The following is a 21,478-nucleotide window of genomic DNA, read 5'->3' on the forward strand; positions in this document are numbered from 1 at the left end:
AGGATGATGGCAGTCTCGGGAGCAATCAAAGTATTTTTCTGTGCATGTTATATGTAGTCACTGGGGTAAAATCTGTGTTTTTTTAATGGCAACCATGGGGGTGTAAAAACTGCTCTGTGTGTGTTACTGGATATCTGGGGAGGGAGAAGGGGGACAACAAATCACAGCTGTTTGTTACTGGTATTGATGTTTTTGGCGTTGAGCTACATTAAAGCTTTGCTTATATTCTATCTTTTTTGCTTTTTGTGCTGATTTGCTGTGACTGCGATGGACTTCCAATGGAGTAAGTTACTACTTCTTTTACACACAGAATATTCTATTATTTCACTAATAGAATATCCTTATATTCACGGTTTGGCTGTGTGTTTAAAGGCTTTCCTCATAAGACGGGCTGAACATACAGAACTTATGGAGTGAGTATACTGCACTCTTATCATTTAATGATTACAAACACATCAAGCCCTTCTCTTTTTACTATTAGAGATCTGCAGAGTCAGACAAAGAAATTTAATAAGAACTCTACAGGACCTGCACCATCTCTATTCCATAACACTATTGATTTGAGTGTTACTGGCAGCCAAGGGGATTAAATCACTCTCAGATCTGAAAAATATGTATGGCGGTTCAATGGTTAGGCCTAAAGTAGATTTAGCAAGGGGCTATTTTGTGACCCTACCAACCATCTACAGGTGATCCGGTATTTTTGTAGAGGACAGCTGGCAACCCTAGCTCCACTCAGTTTTGAATTTTCCAAATACTTGATTAAAAAAATGATATATAATAATTCTGGAACTAGAAAGTAAATCAATTTTATTAAGTTTCTCCCATTATTATTTTTTTTTAAGAGGCTGCTTCTTGGGTGGTAACTAGCCATAGAGCAAGCTATTATGCTATTGTTCGTTCCCAGGTTGAGCGCTTCTCTCTTTTTATTTATATATATATACATCCAAATACCAACTTGTTTATTTGTGGAACGTTTTCGGGGATCAAGTCCCCTTCATCAGCTCTAGAAAAAACGGGCTGACTAGAAAATCTGAAAAAAAATCTGAAAAATTGTACTTTATTTGCGGCGAAAAAGGTATTTAGATCGAACTTTAAAAAAAAAAGATGAATGAAACTCCTATTATTTTTAACTAAACTGTGTAACTGGGTATAGCAGATCACCTAACTTTACTTTCACTTTAAAGGGACACTAAACCCAAATTTTTTCTTTCGTGATTCAGACAGAACATGTAATTTTAAGCAACTTTCTAATTTACTGCTTTAATTTAATTTTCTTCATTCTCTTGGTATCTTTATTTGAAATGCAAGAATGTAAGTTTAGATGCCGGCCCATTTTTGGTGAATAACCTCAGTTATTCTTGCTGATTGGTGGATAAATTCATCCACCAATAAAAAAAGTGCTGTCCAGAGTACTCAACCAAAAAAGTAGCTTAGATGCCTTAGTTTTCAAAAAAAGATAGCAAGTGAACAAATAAAAATTGATAATAGGAGTAAATTAGAAAATTGCTTAAAATTGCATGCTTGATCTGAATCACAAAATAATTTTTTTTGGTTCAGTGTCCCTTTAACCCCTTAATGACCACAGCACTTTTCCATTTTCTATCCGTTTGGGACCAAGGCTATTTTTACATTTTTGCGGTGTTTGTGTTTAGCTGTAATTTTCCTCTTACTTATTATTACTCAAGACACCATTATTTTCATCATATCTTATAATTTACTATAAAAAAAATTATAAAATATGAGGAAAAAATGGAAAAAAGCACACTTTTTCTTACTTTGACCCCCAAAATCTGTTGCACATCTACAACCACCAAAAAACACCCATGCTAAATAGTTTCCAAATTTTGTCCTGAGTTTAGAAATACCCAATGTTTACATGTTCTTTGCTTTTTTTGCAAGTTATAGGGCCATAAATACAAGTAGCACTTTGCTATTTCCAAACCACTTTTTTTTTCAAAATTAGCGCTAGTTACATTGGAACACTGATATCTTTCAAGAATCCCTGAATATCCCTTGACATGTATATATATTTTTTTAGAAGACATCCTAATATTCATATTTAATAAAGGTTTTTACGGTAAATATTTCACATTCAAATTTTCTGCACATAACAGAATATTTGCTAAATATTTTTTAAATAGATATTCCTATATATATCTGTATATATCAATACATATATCTATATATATATATATATATATATATATATATATATATATATATATAAAAAACACAAGAGGATTTAAGGTTAGGTAGGTAAAACGCACTTATCTTAGGAAACCAAGCGCCGTCGTCCACACGGCGTGAAGCTAGCACACTGATTCGAACTTCCTGCACTCAGCGTGGAGAGTATCGGGTTAGGGAGCAGCTGAAAGTAAGGTTCAAATAGAAGCAGGAGTCCCAAGAAACCTTGTAATTAAAGCTCGTTAATAAGAGCAGACATTCTTTACAGCATTTGCTATCTGGTATAGACACTATGCACAAAGCACTTAGTTTAAAAATCACATTGAAATTTTATTGAATGAAAATTTAAAAGTTCATACAGGAGCTGCGATAGACAGTCACTCACGGTAAGTAGAAAGACAGGGAGGCAAGTGACGTCATCTAAATGTCTGCTCTTATTAACGAGCTTTAATTACAAGGTTTCTTGGGACTCCTGCTTCTATTTGAACATATATATATATATATATAAAATATATTGTACCAAACTACCATCAAATACATATAGAAATATGTATTTTTGAATAAATAGAACATTTTCTAAAGAACATTGGAATGCAAAATGTTAATATTTTCATGTCAGGTTAGCGAACTTGAGAATATGCGATCAGGTTTGCACACGAGTAGGGTTTAGTTTTTTCCCCCCTTTTTTTGCTCCATTGACTTCTATGGGGGAATAGGTTATTGCATGCACAATATCCTAATTTCATTTTTTTATGCACATCAGATTAGCGAAAACCATTTACTTTCAACTTGTAATACAAGTGCAACCCAACACATGCAAAAAGCTTCTAGCGCAGTTAACACTTGTGCAAGAGAGTTAAATAGCGCTCCAATTGTAATCTGGCCCTATATAAGTGGAGTATCTTGTGTTGGCAAGTCATGTAAGTAACATTTAAAGATTTTAAATAATATATTTCTGTGTTTTGCAAATAATTTCTTTTATAGCAAAACTAACACAGCTATTCTAAACAAGCTGTGAAACTTTTAAAGTCCTTTCAAGATTTATTTTCTTAGACATTAAAGGGACAGTCTACACCAGAATTTTTATTGTTTTAAAAGATAGATAATCCCTTTATTACCCATTTCCCAGTTTTGTATAACTAACACAGTTATAATAATATACTTTTAACCTCTGTGATTATCTTGTATCTAAGCCTCTGCAGACTGCCCCTTTTTCAGTTCTTTTGACAGACTTGCATTCTAGCCAATCAGTGCCTGCTCCCAGATAACTTCTCGTGCATGAGCACAGTGTTATCTATATGAAATACGTGAACTAACACCCTCTAGTGGTGAAAAACTGTTAAAATGCAATCTGAAAGAGGTGGGCTTCAAGGTCTAAGAAATTAGCATATGAACCTCCTAGGTTAAGCTTTCAACTAAGAATACCAAGTGAACAAAGCAAAATTGGTGATAAAAGTAAATTGGAAAATTGTTTAAAATTACATGCTTTATCTGAATCATGAAAGTTTATTTTGGCCTAGACTGTCCCTTTAAAGTCAATTTGTTTTTATATTAATTTAATAGTACAATATTACATGTTTGAAATGAAGATTTTTACATATTGCAAAACAAAAAGTGAAAAAAATGTTCTAAGAGCAGATAAATAAGGGAGCCTGGGAGACTATAAAAAAAAGTTTGGACAAATAAGAGAGATCCCTGGAATAAAGGGAGGGTCGGCAACCTTATTGTTGAGAGAAGTATTGTGATCTTCCACAGAGTGTCTGCCAAATTAAGATGAGGCCTCTGTACTGTGCAGCTAGTTTTGTAGTGACCTACCTACCACTGCATGCTACTGATTGGAGCTAATTATTGCTGAATGTATAATTCGGATTATCCTAAGTTATGAAGGTATAATCTAGATTTTATTAAAGACACAGAGACGAGTATTTTGCTTTCTTTCCTTTACTACTTAATGGCAGTATTTAAAAGCATATAGAAATAAATAACAAAACTGTCAACATTTGAAAAAGACAGTACAACAGTATGTAAACCAGTAACCAATAACATAAGGGAACTGGTTAGACAAAAACAAAGTGACCAATCAGCTCCAACATGTAACCTATAAACTGTCCAAATTCAAATACCAACTCCTCTTTCTTGTAATCAGATGAAGGAAGGAACCAGTTCATGATGATCACAAAACAGCAACAAAACAGGAAACAAAGAAGACTGAAGAAAATAATCCAGGAGATGTTGACCATCCAACGGTAAGATTTCCAACGATGGGAGTAAGAACACCACAAACTTGAGTTTTGTGAAGGATGAGAAGAACTTGATAGATGAGATGACCAATCATTTAAATGAGAGGGAATAAAATTATCCAAGATGGTATCCTGTTTAAGGATTGGTAACTAGAAAAAATATATAATGAAAAGAATTAAAATATTAATACATATAAAAGGGAGGGAAATAAGGAAAAAAGATAGAGGTGGGAAAATACTCGTCTCTGTGTCTTTAATAAAATCTAGATTATACCTTCATAACTTAGGATAATCCGAATTTTATTACAAGACCAGAGACTCATATTTTGCTAGTTTAAAGCAACTAACAAAATAAATTAAGCGAGGCGTGTTCAATGGGTTTAAAATAAAATTGTTTAAAAACTGAATCTGAAGACCAGTCAGCTGCATCCAAAATTTGTTGAAGGGTAGCAGCTTTCAAAAATGCTTTAGAAGCGGCTGATCCTCTAACAGAGTGAGCGGAAAAAGATAAATCAATACCAGCTTCACTCATAACCCATTTAACCCATCTGGCAATAGAAATAGAAGAAACAGGTAAATGAGGAGGGACAAAAGATAACAAAAGTTGGTTAGAAGAAGAAGTACGAAAAACAGAAGTTCTACGTTCATACTCTTTTAAACACAAAACCACACAGAGAAAGGGTTCATTATGTAAGTAAGGGTAAAAAATAGAAGTTGAAAAAGATTTAGTTCTTTTAGAAATAAAGAAAGTAACACCTTCAGGAGAGAAACGTTTAGAATTAAAGTCTAAAGCTTTAACATCTGAAACTCTGCGAAAAGAAATTAAACATAAAAGAGTAGCAAGTTTTGTAGAAAGTTGTTTAAGAGATAAAGATTCATTAGAAGGCCAGGATTTAAAAAGAGAAAAAACAAGATCTACATCCCAGAAGGAGGAATATTTAGGAGCAGGAGGTCTTTTAAGTTTTATAGCTTTCATTAATTTACAAATTAAAGGGTGTTGACCTGCCGGAAAATTATTAATAAAAGAATGTTTAGCTGAAATAGCTGATCTAGAAACATTAATAGATCTATAAGCTAAACCTGCTTCAAAAAGAGATGTAAGAAAATTAATAATAAAAGTTACATCAACTGAAAGGGGATCCAAACCTCTCTCCAAGCACCAGCCAGACCATCTGGTCCATGCGGAAAAATAACATTTTTTGGTTCCAGGGGCCAAAGAGTCTTGGAGAAGGTCTTTAGCTTGTTGTGATAATCCCTGGAGAGATGATGTAAGCCCGAAATTGACCAGGCTATGAGACGAAGAGATCCTTGGAGGATAAGGTCGTGAGGAAGACCTTCTGGATCTGACAATAGAAGAGGAAAAATTGGAAGCAGAACTGGATGGTTGACAGATAACTCTAGAAGAGAAGGGTACCAAGGTTGAGATGGCCACAGGGGAGTGATTAGGAGAATTGAAAGAAGATCCCGTCGGACTATTGAAATTGTTCTCTGAATCATGGAGAACGGAGGAAACGCATAAGCTGACTGACGAGGCCACGGATGGAGAAATGCATCTATCGCTAGAGCATCTGGATCCGGACGCCAGCTGAAATAAGGGTGAATCTGAAAGTTCAGTCTCGAAGCGAATAGATCTATCGAAAAGGGTCCTCTGAGAGACTGAAGCGATTGAAACACTTGATAATGAAGTTTCCAATCGCTGGAGTCTGTCAGATACCGAGAACCCCAATCTGCCGCCACGTTGGATAAACCTGGAATATATTCTGCTTTGACAGAAATATTTCTGTCCAAGCAAAGATGAATGAAATCTTTCGTAATAATTGATAAATCTCTCGATTTTGTACCACCGAGACGATTCAAATAACGAACAGCAGAAATATTGTCCATTCTGAGTAAAATGGACACAGGAAAAGAACTTTTGACAAAACTCTTGACTGCAAAAGAGCCTGCCAAAAGTTCTAAGCAATTGATATGAAAACGTTTTTCTTCTGAAGACCATTTTCCGCCCGTGATAGAAGGACCGCAACGAGCTCCCCAGCCCGAGCGACTGGCGTCGGATTCTATAATTAAATCTGGAGCTTTCCCGAAAATGGCTCTCCCGTTCCAAGCTTCTATGTGAGAGAGCCACCACGAAAGTTCTTCTTTGGCTTCTGTAGATAATTGAATCAAATGAGAATAGGAAAGACCTTTCTGAAGATGACAAATTTTTAAACGTTGAAGTTCCCTGTAATGAAGAGGAGCAGGGAAAATAGCCTGAATAGAGGATGAGAGTAACCCCACTATTCTGGCTATAGTCCTGATGGGAACTAGAGATAAAGGGGCCCATTTATCAAAGGGCTTGCGGACCTGATCCGACACTGCGGATCAGGTCCGCAAGACCTCGCTAAATGCGGAGAGCAATACGCTCTCCACATTTAACATTGCACCAGCAGCTCACAAGAGCTGCTGGTGCAACGCCGCCCCCTGCTGACTCGCGGCCAATCGGCCGCCAGCAGGGAGCTGTCAATCAACCCGATCGTATTCGATCGGGTTGATTTCCGGCGGTTCCTGTCCGCCTGCTCAGAGCAGGCGGACAGGGTTATGAAGCAGCGGTCTTTAGACCGCTGCTTCATAACTTGTGTTTCTGGCGAGTCTGAAGACTCGCCAGAAACACGGCCCTTCAAGCTCCATACGGAGCTTGATAAATGGGCCTGATAGAAAGAGTTTTTGAAATTTCTTTCTTGATATTCACAATTTTTTCTTTGGGAAGGCTGAGAGTGGAATTCACAGTGTCTATTTGAAATCCTAAAAAGGTTAAAGATTTTGTTGGAGAGAGAACAGATTTCTCTTTGTTGATTAAGAAACCCAAATTTTCTAAAATATAAATAGTAAGCTGAATTTGAGATTTCAAAATGACAGGACACTGATTCATGATTAAAATGTCGTCTAAATAAATGATAAGACGAACACCTCTCAAACGAAGCCAAGTAATAATTGGCTTCATTAACTTGGTGAAAATCCAAGAAGCTGAAGATAGGCCGAAAGGCATACAAGTAAAATTCCAAACTTTTCCTTCCCAAACAAAAGAGAGAAATTTCCTGTGATCCTGAGCTACCGGGACAGTAAGATATGCATCTGTCAGATCTAATCTGACTAAAAAATCGTTGTCTAAAAGGCATTCTCTGAGAAGATGAATCCCTTCCATCTTGAAATGCTGATAAACAACAAAAGAATTTAAGGATCTTAAATTTATTACCGGACGATATAGACCATTCTTCTTTTTTACGAGAAAGAGATTGCTTAAGAAACAGCTTTGTGGATCCAAAGCTGGTTCTATAGCCTGTTTTGAAACGAGAGATGAGATCTCGTTTTGAACCAGAATTCTGTCTGACATTGAGAATTTTATAGGTAGAGGAAGGGAACTTTGAAAAGGAGGAGAAATAAAATCTATAAAAAGACCTGAAACTGTTTGAAGAACCCATTGATCTGTAGTTATAAGATTCCAATTTTGAGCAAAAAGAGACATTCTGCCTCCTATAATGTTTAGGGAAGAAACATGAAAGGGAAGAAAAAGATTTACCTTGAGGGGTACGGGATCTTTGTCTTGATCTTTGCAGACGTGGATTCCAGAATCTTCCTCTAGATGGGAAGAAACCTGAAGAGGATGGGTACTGAAATTGTCTCTGTTGATATTGAAACTGTTGGTTCGAATATTGAGACCTATTGGGATATGATGGACGGCCGGGAAAACGGCCTCTTCCTTTCCCGGCCTGTTCAGAAAAACGGTCCTGATAAAATATTTTCTTCATGGATGTTCTTACTTTATTAAGATTCGAAAAGGTGTTGACATAACAGTTTAACTCCTTAATAAAAGTGTCTCCAAAAAGTAGACCATTTGTATCAGGATGAATCTCGTTAACTGCGAAATCGCATACTCTAGGGTCAATTCTCCTCAAGATATTTCTTCTACGCTCAGTGTACATAGCGGAATTAGCATTTCCGATGAAACTGAGCATCCTTTGTAACCATTCCCTAACCACTACAGGGTCCATAAGAGTATTATCATAAACAGCCTGTTCAGCCATGTCAAAAAGTTTTGATAAAGGACCTACAGAGTCCAACATTTTATCCTGGCATATCTTCCAGGCCCTATCCATTCCTTTCTTTAATTTAAACCCAGGGGAACCAATAAATTTAAGTATTTTAGGATCCACCTCAGGGGTACAACAGGCATTATTAGGGAGAATAGGTCTGGGACATTCAGCTCTCATTTTATTCCTTGAGTCCCTTTTTAAAGGCTGGCGTAATTGAAAATCAATGAAATCTGCTATGTCATTAGATGGGCACCATTCAGCAGATCTAGGATGATGTAATTCATCCGCATTAAACCTAGGATTTCCTAGACAATCATAAAAAAAATTTTCATCAGCATCTTTCTTGCTGTGCTTAGATTTCTTTAAAGACTTTTTAAATTTTTTGACCTTCGGAGAAGCCGAAGAATCCTCAGAGGAAATATGAGTAAGAAATTCATTAGAATTGTCTGAATCCAATGAAGAATCAGAATTAATATCCGTAGAGGAAACACAGTCTTTATTATCTTTTGTGGCCAAAGCCTCTCCCATAAGTAACCTCTTGGGAGTAGAGGAAAAAGCAGGTGTTTTGCTTCCTTTCCTGCAAGGAATGACAGAGCTAGAAGCCATTTGGCGAGATTTTTTCACCAATTTTTTACTCGCTGTAATAGCGCTGGAAACTGTTCTTTTCCTTTTCACAGCCTTTTTAGAATTTGATTTATTAATTAGCAATGAAATTTTTTCCAGCATAGAATTCATAGAAGAATCTATCATATGCTGTACATTCTCAGCATTGAGAGAAGTATTTTCAGAGATTTGAGACATTTTGAAAAAATAAATAAATAATTATTAAAACTAAATTTAAAATAAAATTTGACAAAGTAAATAATTTATCAAAAAACCTGACAATAAATATATATGAGGAAGAATTGACCCAAAACTTAACTATAAAATTATTTGCAAAAACCAAAATTATTTAAAATATAACCATAAATTTTAAAAATAAATGTGACAAATAATCACTAGATGGAGACAGAGACCGCTAAGAGCATTAAATTAATGAGTTGGAAGAAATCCCATATACTTGCAACAAAGTTGCGACTAGCCGGGACAAAGAATAAGCTGCACTGAGAAGAGGGCGGGTGTATGACGCAGCGAAAAAACAAGGAAGCCAGTGCGCATGCGCATCGGCACGTCAAACAAAATGGAGGAATCTGAGCAGAGACAGGGAGAAAAAACGATGCGCAAGAGAGAAAGGGGGTAAGAAAGAACAAGTAACGTTAGCGAAAATAAAACGAAGGGAATAGAGAGTAAGGTAAAAGAATATTGACAGAAACATAAATAAACTAACAAACTAAAAAGCGGAACTAGGCTAAAACAAAAAACGGAACCTAACAAAAACATGTAGCATACATTCAAATAATACATTCAATAATACAATGTAAATTAACTGCAGAAAAGATAAACTTTTATTATCAGAATAAAATAATACTTATCTCATCTGCAAGCAGTAAAAGAAAGAGGAGTTGGTATTTGAATTTGGACAGTTTATAGGTTACATGTTGGAGCTGATTGGTCACTTTGTTTTTGTCTAACCAGTTCCCTTATGTTATTGGTTACTGGTTTACATACTGTTGTACTGTCTTTTTCAAATGTTGACAGTTTTGTTATTTATTTCTATATGCTTTTAAATACTGCCATTAAGTAGTAAAGGAAAGAAAGCAAAATATGAGTCTCTGGTCTTGTAATAAAATCATTGCTTTGTTTAGTATAAGTTTACAATAAACAGTGATATTATTTCACATCATTTCAGTGTTTGTCCTCACTTTTGCAGTGCTAATAAGTATAACTGACATTCTCTGTGGAACAATTGTCTACTCTAACATATGCACAAAAAAATAAAAAACAATTAAAACAGAAATGAAATAAAATAAAAACAAACACAACCATGTCAGCTTTGAAATAGTGAAACACAACCCAAGAAGAGATACTGAGTTCAATCTGGGCCTAAGTGTAGGTGAAAATTTCCAACAAGGCCTCTAGAATGCCCACTCCTCAATACATTTCATTCTATCCAGTGGGACTACCATACCATGACAAAACAAACATTTTGCAAGCATGTTTTCTAAAAGTTGCAGTTAAAATTATTGTTTCTGCTCAATGCTAGTCGTTTCTGTTCAATGTGCAAGATGTCTCGCATTGGGCATTTCACACAGCTATAGCTGTAAATGGAAGGAACGCCCACTAGCAAAACACTAGAACATATAGATGATGTTCAATTATTTTTCAATTGAATGTCACCTTTACAGCAAGGCCTCACAAATTCCTATAAATCTAGGTATATAGTATTCAGCTTTGAGGACTCAAATAAAATTGATTAAAGTGACACAGGACTCTGGGCCTTAGGTTTGATAAGCCTCATATAGAGATTGAGTTTTGTTTTAAACATTCCTCTCTGCCTTTAGAAAAAAAAAAAAGTAAATACCGTAGCATTGAGTATTAATGCACCTAATTAAACAGATAAATAAAAGTACAGGTGGCCCTCGTTTTACAACGGTTCAATTTACACTATTTCAGAATAACAACCTTTTTTTCCAGTCATGTAACTGCTATTGAAAAGCATTGAGAAGCAGTACATTTATTAAAATAGCCAGTAGATGGAGCTGTCCGCTTGTGTTGCAGCAAAGCCAAGCAAGCTGAAATTAATCAGTTTAACCAGACCTAAGTTATTGAGCAGATTTCAAAGGAACAAGATCTTCCTGTCTATTAATCAGTCCAGATTGGAATGCATAGAAAGAACTGTTTGCAGAAAAATGCAAGTGAAGTCTGTGTTGTGTGATTATTTTATTAGGTTTATAATGCTGTTTAGCAAATGTTTTTGTTCATTTAACTTAGTTTATTTATATATTCTGTGTTGTGTGATTATTTTATTAGGTTTATAATGCTGTTTAGCATTTAAAGTCTTCATTTCAAAGCTTTAAAAATAATGTATTAGGTGTTACTTATGCCAATTTTGAGAGGGGCCTGGAACCTAACTCCCTCACTTCCGATTGACTTACATTATAAACTGGGTTTCAGTTTACAATGGTTTCGATTTACAACCATTCCTTCTGGAACCTAACCCCGGCGTAAACTGAGGGCTACCTGTATATACTTTTTTTTTTTACCAGTTCTTACCCTCTGCTCCTTTGTAGGGTTTCTATCTAACAGTTTAATTTAATACTAGACACCTGGAAACCCTATTCCTTGGAATAGCAACACCTTAACACTACCATCTAATTTTCTTCAAATTCAGATCCACTTCCCTCCATAGTTACAAGAGACTCCCATGTACCCCATATGTCACAAAGGAAATCACAGCCTGGAATTGTAGTCATATCAAATACTGTACTGAACTTTTTAAGCAAATGTGTTCAAGATTGTCAGAATTATTTAATCATGAAAGTGAACGATGCCCACAATCTCTTGGAAACCACTGAACTATAGGTCTGCTGTCCAATAATGGGCCTGTGTTTTCTAACATTTTTGAAATATTATAAGGGCTCATGTAGATTGCAGTGCCCTGCTTGTTTCTTCTATACCCCTAATGCCCATCCCATTCCCTACATATGTTATAGTATGTGACCTGGCAGTTTTGGAAATTAAATTTTTTTATATGAACCCCTTAACCCATTATGATATATATAGCGCAATGGAAAAAACAAGATGCAGACGACTTCTCCAATTCCAAAACTTGATTTATTTCAGGTATAAAAAAGAATCCATGAATGCATGATCAAAGAACAAATCTCACAAAACCAGCATAAACTTGAGAAAAACTGCTGCTGACATGTTTCGCCAGTCAAGGCGTAATCATAGCTACAGATAAAATCCCTGCTTACCTGTTTAAGGCAGCTGGGAGAACTCAATTGGTTAAAATTTAATTGACAAGTTGTGCTGCAATGGGTGTTTAACCCTATATTCACTTTAGACACTTTAAACATAAAGCCCTCTGTTGCACAACTTATAAGTTCCTATTCACATAAATTTGACAACAATTAGTATGTTTGCAACTCTGTGCATATATACAAATATATGGTTTAGAACATAATTGGGACAGGTTGAGACACAATTGTTTCTCACTAGACAAAGGTAACATTAGAGTAGCTGACTACATAATATATTTCCTAGTCTAATGAAACTAATCTTTGGTTATCTTTTTATGATTTATGTGTCATAAATATATAAGTTCATATATGCTAATGTATAAGATATCTGGACCACAGGTCAAGCAGCAAGCATTTAATGCATGTGCACACACTTAAAGAAAAGTGCACAAAACCTGCTTCAGAACTCTGTATAAAGTAACCAATTAGGACCCAAATATATCTAAGAACAGAAAAAACTTATATAAAAATTTTGAAGATATAAGTAAAAATATACCTCTAATCCTATAACAAAAGGAAGTACAATAAGGCACATGTGTAATCCTTACTGCAAAAGAGGAAGATGCACAAAAAAAACCATAGGGCCCAGGTGCAAGAATCCAAGCAGGGCCCCCCCAAAAAAAAACCCCCGTAAATTTAATACATCTTTTCCCCCAAACATTTAACACAGAAAAAAAACAAAAAACATTTTTGTGTGTGCTGTATACACACACACATATATATAGCTGACTATGCTGTACACACACACACACACACATAGAATATATATATATATATATATATATATATATATATATATATATATATATATATATATTCTATCTGACTTTGCTGTTTACACACATATATATTAAGCTTTGCAATTACTACCTCATCCAATACCATAATGTTCTTAAAGGAGAAAATAAATGCTAGAAATAATTGTGTATTCAAAGCAAATATATGTATAAATGAGCCACTGGAGTAGCAAACACATAGTGCCTGATTAAGAACTAGTGGCATGGAGAAAAAATTAAAATCACTCTTTTTGAGCATTATATTTTGTCTTATGAGCTTTTGGATAATTTAGATAAGCTTTAGATCGGACGTCAGGCCCATGTCAGATCCCCAGCTTATCACACACACACTACCACACACACGCCACACACCACACAGAGTACCAATAAATATAGGTACTTAAAGGAACACTGAACCCAAATTTTTTCTTTTGTGATTTAGAAAGAGCATGCAATTTTAAGCAACTTTCTAATTTACTCCTATTATCAATTTGTCTTCATTCTTTTGCTATCTTTATTTAAAAAGGAAGGCATCTAAGCTTTTTTTCTTGCTTCAGCACTCTGGACAGCAGTTTTTTATTGGTGGATGAATTTATCCACCAATCAGCAAGGACAACCCAGGTTGTTCACCAAAAATGGGCCGGCATCTAAACTTACATTCTTGCATTTCAAATAAAGATACCAAGAGAATAAAGAAAATTTGATAATTGGAGTAAATTAGAAAGTTGCTTAAAATTCCATGCTCTATCTGAATCACAAAAGAAAAAAATTGTGTACAGTGTCCTTTTAATATTAACAACATAAAAATGACTCAGTTTCCCATTACAATATGATAAAGTGAACTAAATAAAGTGAACTAAACTCAAAACAACTTATCAGAGAGTAAGACAAATCCCCAGTCCCCATACGGTCCTGTGGAGCTGCCTCACTGAGCTACAGAGAGCTCCTCACACTTAAGTGACAAAAACTCTTTAGAATGTTCAGTCAGGTAACTAAATATTATCTGCAACAACACACACAATAAATGGCAGAGAGACAGTAGTAGAACAAGATAATCACATGCACCACAGTCAGTTTATTGTGTATTAGTGTATATACCACACATATCATATATATATATTGCAAAACTTTAGATAATATAAATAATACAGGAAATGCAGCCTTACTTGCTCTAGCGTTGCTCTTACTGTTTCTACTAGGCAACCACATGATAAGTAAAGTTGCTTAGGGATCATCAGCCCACTTGCTCAGTAGTTAAGATCAGCTGAGGATTTGAGGAAGTTAGTCTCCAGTCCTCCCACAACAGTGTTGGTTGAGTTTTCACACTGTATTTATTTATCACACACTTTACCTATACGCTCCGTGTCCCGCACTTTCCCACTGCTCCGCCACTTCCCTCACTGGCTGCAGCGCGGGAGAAACTTCCTTCAAGCTACATGAAGTTCCGCAGCAGCCAGTGAGGAAAGCAGGATTAGGGCCAGCCTGGCCAGGCATGCGTATCAATCGCCAGGGGCAATTATGGGGCGACAAGACTCCTCCACCATCTCACAAATAAATGTACTCACTGTGCCTGTGTGGGTCGTCTGAGTGATCCATGTGGCAGCAATACATATGCCCTCACATACGCCTCCCAGCCAAGAAGGGAGCTGGTCTCTCTCCTCTCTCCCCATCCAATGCAGATGCCTGCTCTCACTCTCATAGTTGCAGTGCGTGTAATGAGCAAATGTTTCAGAGCGTTGCCATGGTAACCCGCGGCAACGCTCTGATTTAAAACTGTTAGGGGCGGGCCTCGGGTACAGCCGCTGAAAAAAAACTGGTAAAAAAGAAAAAAAAAGTTTGTTGTGCCCTAAGCTGGGGGCCCCTGAGGGTTGAACCTGCCGGGCCCGGTCGCAGGGGCGACTTCTGCACCACCGGTAGTTCCGCCCCTGATAGTAGTGTCTATTACATGCAGTTATATGAAAATGAGTGTATACTGTACCTTTAACCTTACAAGCTACCTGATTATAACCCCTTCACTGTCGGGAATAATAGAAGTGTGGTGCGCAGCTGCAATTAGTGGCATTCTAATTACCACAAAGCAATGGCAAAGCCATATATGTCTGCTATTTCTGAAGAAAGGGGATCCCATAGATGTTTTTACAATCATTTGTGCCATGATTGATTGCAAAAGTGGTATGTAAATAATTTCAGTGAGAAGTTTGGGAAAAAGTTAACAATTTTTTTATATGATCATATTTGGCAGTGAAAGGGTGGCATGAAATATACCAAAATGGGCCTAGATCAATACCTTGAGTTGTCTACTTAAAATATATATATATAATTTTGACAGGTAAATAAAAACAAGATAAGGCTCTATTTCTGTTTAAAGAGTGATAGCAAAAATGCTAAAAAGTCTGGTATTTTAGGGCAAGTTATTCTCTGAAAGTCCCTATAGTGAAGGGATTAAACTACTGTATGTCTTGATAAATTGACAATTACAGAAACCATATAAAGCTAGAACTGATTTGTATACAAATGCATAATTGCATTCCAGTATGGAGATGTAGGAGAGAAGAAAATATAATGTTAACTGAGTAATGTATCGTAATAGAGATAATCAGTCACTAGGTAAGGTAAAGATGTTTTAAAGTATTAATACATTTAAGGAAAATCAGAGAATTAAAAAGTATGAAAAACATGCCTATATTTTAGCAATCTACAAACCTAGAGCTTAAAGGGATGGGTATACTTGTTTGTATATTTGATACATAGGAACTTGTTGCTCTGGCTAATAGGGGGGAAAACACTGTAATAGATTTTGAAATATCCACTTATAGACAAAACAGAGACATTTTGGAGTTCAATGTCCCTTTAAGTATGAAAGATGATTTATTGGAGAGAAAGCTCTGCTTGGTTTATATACAGGGAGTGCAGAATTATTAGGCAAATGAGTATTTTGACCACATCATCCTCTTTATGCATGTTGTCTTACTCCAAGCTGTATAGGCTCGAAAGCCTACTACCAATTAAGCATATTAGGTGATGTGCATCTCTGTAATGAGAAGGGGTGTGGTCTAATGACATCAACACCCTATATCAGGTGTGCATAATTATTAGGCAACTTCCTTTCCTTTGGCAAAATGGGTCAAAAGAAGGACTTGACAGGCTCAGAAAAGTCAAAAATAGTGAGATATCTTGCAGAGGGATGCAACACTCTTAAAATTGCAAAGTTTCTGAAGCGTGATCATCGAACAATCAAGCGTTTCATTCAAAATAGTCAACAGGGTCGCAAGAAGCGTGTGGAAAAACCAAGGCGCAAAATAACTGCCCATGAACTGAGAAAAGTCAAGCGTGCAGCTGCCAAGATGCCACTTGCCACCAGTTTGGCCATATTTCAGAGCTGCAACATCACTGGAGTGCCCAAAAGCACAAGGTGTGCAATACTCAGAGACATGGCCAAGGTAAGAAAGGCTGAAAGACGACCACCACTGAACAAGACACACAAGCTGAAACGTCAAGACTGGGCCAAGAAATATCTCAAGACTGATTTTTCTAAGGTTTTATGGACTGATGAAATGAGAGTGAGTCTTGATGGGCCCGTGGCTGGATTGGTAAAGGGCAGAGAGCTCCAGTCCGACTCAGACGCCAGCAAGGTGGAGGTGGAGTACTGGTTTGGGCTGGTATCATCAAAGATGAGCTTGTGGGGCCTTTTCGGGTTGAGGATGGAGTCAAGCTCAACTCCCAGTCCTACTGCCAGTTTCTGGAAGACACTTTCTTCAAGCAGTGGTACAGGAAGAAGTCTGCATCCTTCAAGAAAAACATGATTTTCATGCAGGACAATGCTCCATCACACGCGTCCAAGTACTCCACAGCGTGGCTGGCAAGAAAGGGTATAAAAGAAGAAAATCTAATGACATGGCCTCCTTGTTCACCTGATCTGAATCCCATTGAGAACCTGTGGTCCATCATCAAATGTGAGATTTACAAAGAGGGAAAACAGTACACCTCTCTGAACAGTGTCTGGGAGGCTGTGGTTGCTGCTGCACGCAATGTTGATGGTGAACAGATCAAAACACTGACAGAATCCATGGATGGCCGGCTTTTGAGTGTCCTTGCAAAGAAAGGTGGCTATATTGGTCACTGATTTGTTTTTGAATGTCAGAAATGTATATTTGTGAATGTTGAGATGTTATATTGGTTTCACTGGTAAAAATAAATGATTGAAATGGGTATATATTTGTTTTTTGTTAAGTTGCCTAATAATTATGCACAGTAATAGTCACCTGCACACACAGATATCCCCCTAAAATAGCTATAACTAAAAACAAACTAAAAACTACTTCCAAAACTATTCAGCTTTGATATTAATGAGTTTTTTGGGTTCATTGAGAACATGGTTGTTGTTCAATAATAAAATTAATCCTCAAAAATACAACTTGCCTAATAATTCTGCACTCCCTGTAGTGCTGAGCTCTATGCTACCTGCTTAGTTTGGAGACTTGTCAGTGCCTCTATAATCAAAAGCACCCATTACTTTTATAATAGCAGCCAAACCAGTACTATAGAAAAAAAGTAAAGAAAACACATTTTAATTTATGTTTCCTATTTGTCTGTAGTGCTAGTAGTCCTTACAATAATGAGTTTTTGAAAGGGTGGCAGCCTTCATAGTGTGTAACAAGTATTTTCCTAACAACAGTAACAAAAGCCCCTATTACTTTACACTATCAATTATGCATTGGTTTGGAATAAATGAACACGTACTAGATACTTCCTACAGCACAGCATCTGCTACAGAGACTGAACTCCTGGGATGTATCTTGCATTTCATAATGCTTTGTGAAATATATTCTAAAGGAATTTAGCACAGTTTGCAAACCAGTTTATTAGGGTGTTTTATATTACTATGTTTGCAGCTGCTACTAAGAACTTTGTTAAACAAGTAGGGGATGGGGGAAGATTGATACCTGTCCCAAGCCTAAGCGAAGCTGATAAATACCAGCCCCTCAGCATTGTAATAAGGAAGAAGAGATGTGCTCTTTCAAGAAAAACCAAGTTTATTTCAACACCTCTTACACTGAAAGATATTCTCAATGGAGACAAAGAAATTTCTGCAGGTTAGTGCTTTTATGATAGCTTGTGTACTGTGACCTAAATGTATAAAATTTAAAATCCTATTTAACTAAAAGCATTGTTTTCTTTACATGCTGTATGAATCTAAGTAATGCAGTAAGTTATAAAATGTTACATCTTTATTTATTACATGCTACTATATTTACTAAAGGGACATTTAAAATCTTAGTATACATCCGTACGGCATTGCAAAAGTTTTAAAATCATCTAATACTGTAATTTTGTTATCAAATTTTATAAAGATTTTCTGGTCTCCTTTTATGTAGCCAACAAGAAACAGATATAAATGAGCTTGCGCTCTGAGCTAACTAATAAATATGTAAAATATTGCAAGCTTAGGCAAATTTCACCATACTTAAAGGGACAGTCTAGTCAAAATTAAACTTTCATGATTCAGATAGGGCATGTCATTTTTAAACAACTTTCCAATTTACTTCTATTATCTAATTTGCTCAATTATTTAGATATCCTTTGTTGAAGAAATAGCAATGCACATGTGTGAGCCAATCACACAAGGCCTCTATGTGCAGCAACCAATCAGCAGCTACTGAGAATATCTAGATATGCTTTTCAGCAAGTGATATCAAGAGAATGAAGCAAATTAGATAATAGAAGTAAATTAGAAAGTTGTTTAAAATGACATGCTCTTTCTAAATCACAAAAGAAAAAATTTGGGTTTCATGTCCCTTTAAAAGTACAATGTACTAAGGAAACAGCAGATAATACAATAGTTAATTGTATTTAAGGTGATACAGGAACAATCTTTAAAACATTCTGTACTCTGTCTCTATCTCACCCCCAATTGTGAGGTTAATTTCTACTGATGCTTCTTTTTTTTACATAGCTTTTCTATAGCCGTCAGCACGATATTTAACATTTTTAGTATAGCTGGAGATTACAACAAGAAAAAAACTGCTATTTCTAATTACAAAAAGGAAAAGGATCAAATGATAAACAAATGAATACACTCCAGTGCACTTAATCTATAACAATATTCTAAGGCATTTGTCAGCCAAAGCAGGCAAAATAAATAATAAACATATACTATAGTGTTCTAATTTGTTTGCTTTGCTATGTGAAAATATAAGTTCTCTGCTTACTTTATTATAATATAATATTCCAATATATAAATTATAAATAGAATCAAACAAAAAATAAGGTTTTCTTATATTAAAATATGAAAACAGGTTTTATCAGATTTTTAAAGGGGGGGTTTCTCATAGATTTCTACACACTTATACAGAAGAAAAAAATACAGTCAAAACAAAAGTAAAACATGACGGCTATTTATGTCTCCATGCATGTTTTTATCACTTAACCAAAATATCAATTCATGTCCATGTGGGCAATTAATTATTTTATATACTTTTTCTTCTGTTAAGTTTGATCAGTCCACGGGTCATCATTACTTCTGGGATATTACTCCTCCCCAACAGGAAGTGCAAGAGGATTCACCCAGCAGAGCTGCATATAGCTCCTCCCCTCTACGTCACCCCCAGTCATTCTCTTGCACCCAACGACTAGATAGGATGTGTGAGAGGACTATGGTGATTTTATTTAGTTTTATTTCTTCAATCAAAAGTTTGTTATTTTTTAATAGCACCGGAGTGTGTTATTCCTTCTCTGGTAGAGTTTGAAGAAGAATCTACCAGAGTTTTTACTATGATTTTAGCCGGAGTTGTTAAGATCATATTGCTGTTTCTCGGCCATCTGAGGAGAGGTAAACTTCAGATCAGGGGACAGCGGGCAGTTTAATCTGCAAAGAGGTATGTAGCAGTTTTTATTTTCTGACAATGGAATTGATGAGAAAATCCTGCCATACCGACATAATATCATGTATGTATATTTTACATTTGAGTATTCTGGGGAATGGTACTTCACTGGAATTACACTGTGTATATAAGACTTTAGCCTAATTGCAAAGCAACAGGCTTCTTAATAACTCTTAATTTATGTTAAACGTTTTTGCTGGAATGTAAAATCGTTTTCATTTTCTGAGGTACTGGGTGAATAAAATGTTTGGGCACTATTTTTCCACTTGGCAGTTGCTTGATCTAATTATGACAGTTTACTGATCTCTCTCACTGTTGTGTGTGAGGGGGAGGGACCTTTTTTTGGCGCTTTTGCTACGCATCAAAAATTTCAGTCAGAAGCTCATTGTTTTTTCCTGCATGTTCCGGTTTATCTCTACAGAACTCAGGGGTCTTCAAAGCTTGTTTGAGGGAAGTAATCTAACAGAGCTGTGAGATTGTAGTTGACTGTGATAAAAAACGTTTATTCTTTAACTTTTTTATGCCATCAGGGTTAGTTATTCTTTGCTAATGGGAACAAGCCTTTGCTAAATTGTGTTTTGTTTTACAAAGTTTATTGATTTCAACTGTTATATATCTTTCAGTGCTTCTTAAGCACAGTACGTTTTTTCATTGTATTTTACTTGAATAATATTTCCAAGTTGCAAGTTTATTTGCTAGTGTGTTAAACATGTCTGATTCAGAGGATGAGACCTGTACTATTTGTGCTAACGCCAAAGTGGAGCCCAATAGAAATTTATGTACTAACTGTATTGATGCTACTTTAAATAAAAGTCAATCTGTACAAATTGAACAAATTTCACCAAACAACGAGGGGAGAGTTATGCCGACTAACTCGCCTCACGTGACAGTACCTGCATCTCCCGCTCGGGAGGTGCGCGATATGGTGGCGCCCAGTACATCTGGGCGGCCATTACAAATAACATTACAAGATATGGCTACTGTTATGACTGAGGTTTTGGCTAAATTACCAGAACTAAGAGGCAAGCGTGATCACTCTGGGGTGAGAACAGAGTGCGCTGATAATGCTAGGGCCATGTCAGATACTGCGTCACAACTTGCAGAACATGAGGACGGAGAGCTTCATTCTGCGGCTGACGGTTCTGATCCAAACAGATTGGATTCAGATATTTCAAATTTTAAATTTAAGCTGGAAAACCTCCGTGTATTACTAGGGGAGGTGTTAGCGGCCCTGAATGATTGTAACACAGTTGCAATACCAGAGAAAATGTGTAGGTTGGATAAATATTTTGCTGTACCAACAAGTACTGACTTTTTCCTATACCTAAGAGACTAACTGAAATTATTACTAAGGAGTGGGATAGACCCGGTGTGCCGTTCTCACCCCCTCCGATATTTAGAAAGATGTTTCCAATAGACACC

At 36.1% G+C, this 21,478-nt stretch overlaps 1 protein-coding gene across 1 annotated transcript in view; it reads left to right on the forward strand.

The window, feature by feature from the left end:
- The first annotated feature begins 18,057 nt into the window (after positions 1 to 18,057).
- Positions 18,058 to 21,478, forward strand: part of LOC128645484 (pejvakin-like) — a 169,181-nt gene continuing 165,760 nt past the window's right edge. The window contains exon 1 of the mRNA XM_053698506.1: positions 18,058 to 18,268. Coding sequence (XP_053554481.1) covers positions 18,058 to 18,268 — 211 coding nt within the window. The remainder of the gene's footprint in view (positions 18,269 to 21,478) is intronic.

Source organism: Bombina bombina, chromosome 1 (genome assembly GCF_027579735.1).
Source record: "Bombina bombina isolate aBomBom1 chromosome 1, aBomBom1.pri, whole genome shotgun sequence".
NCBI lineage: Eukaryota > Metazoa > Chordata > Amphibia > Anura > Bombinatoridae > Bombina > Bombina bombina.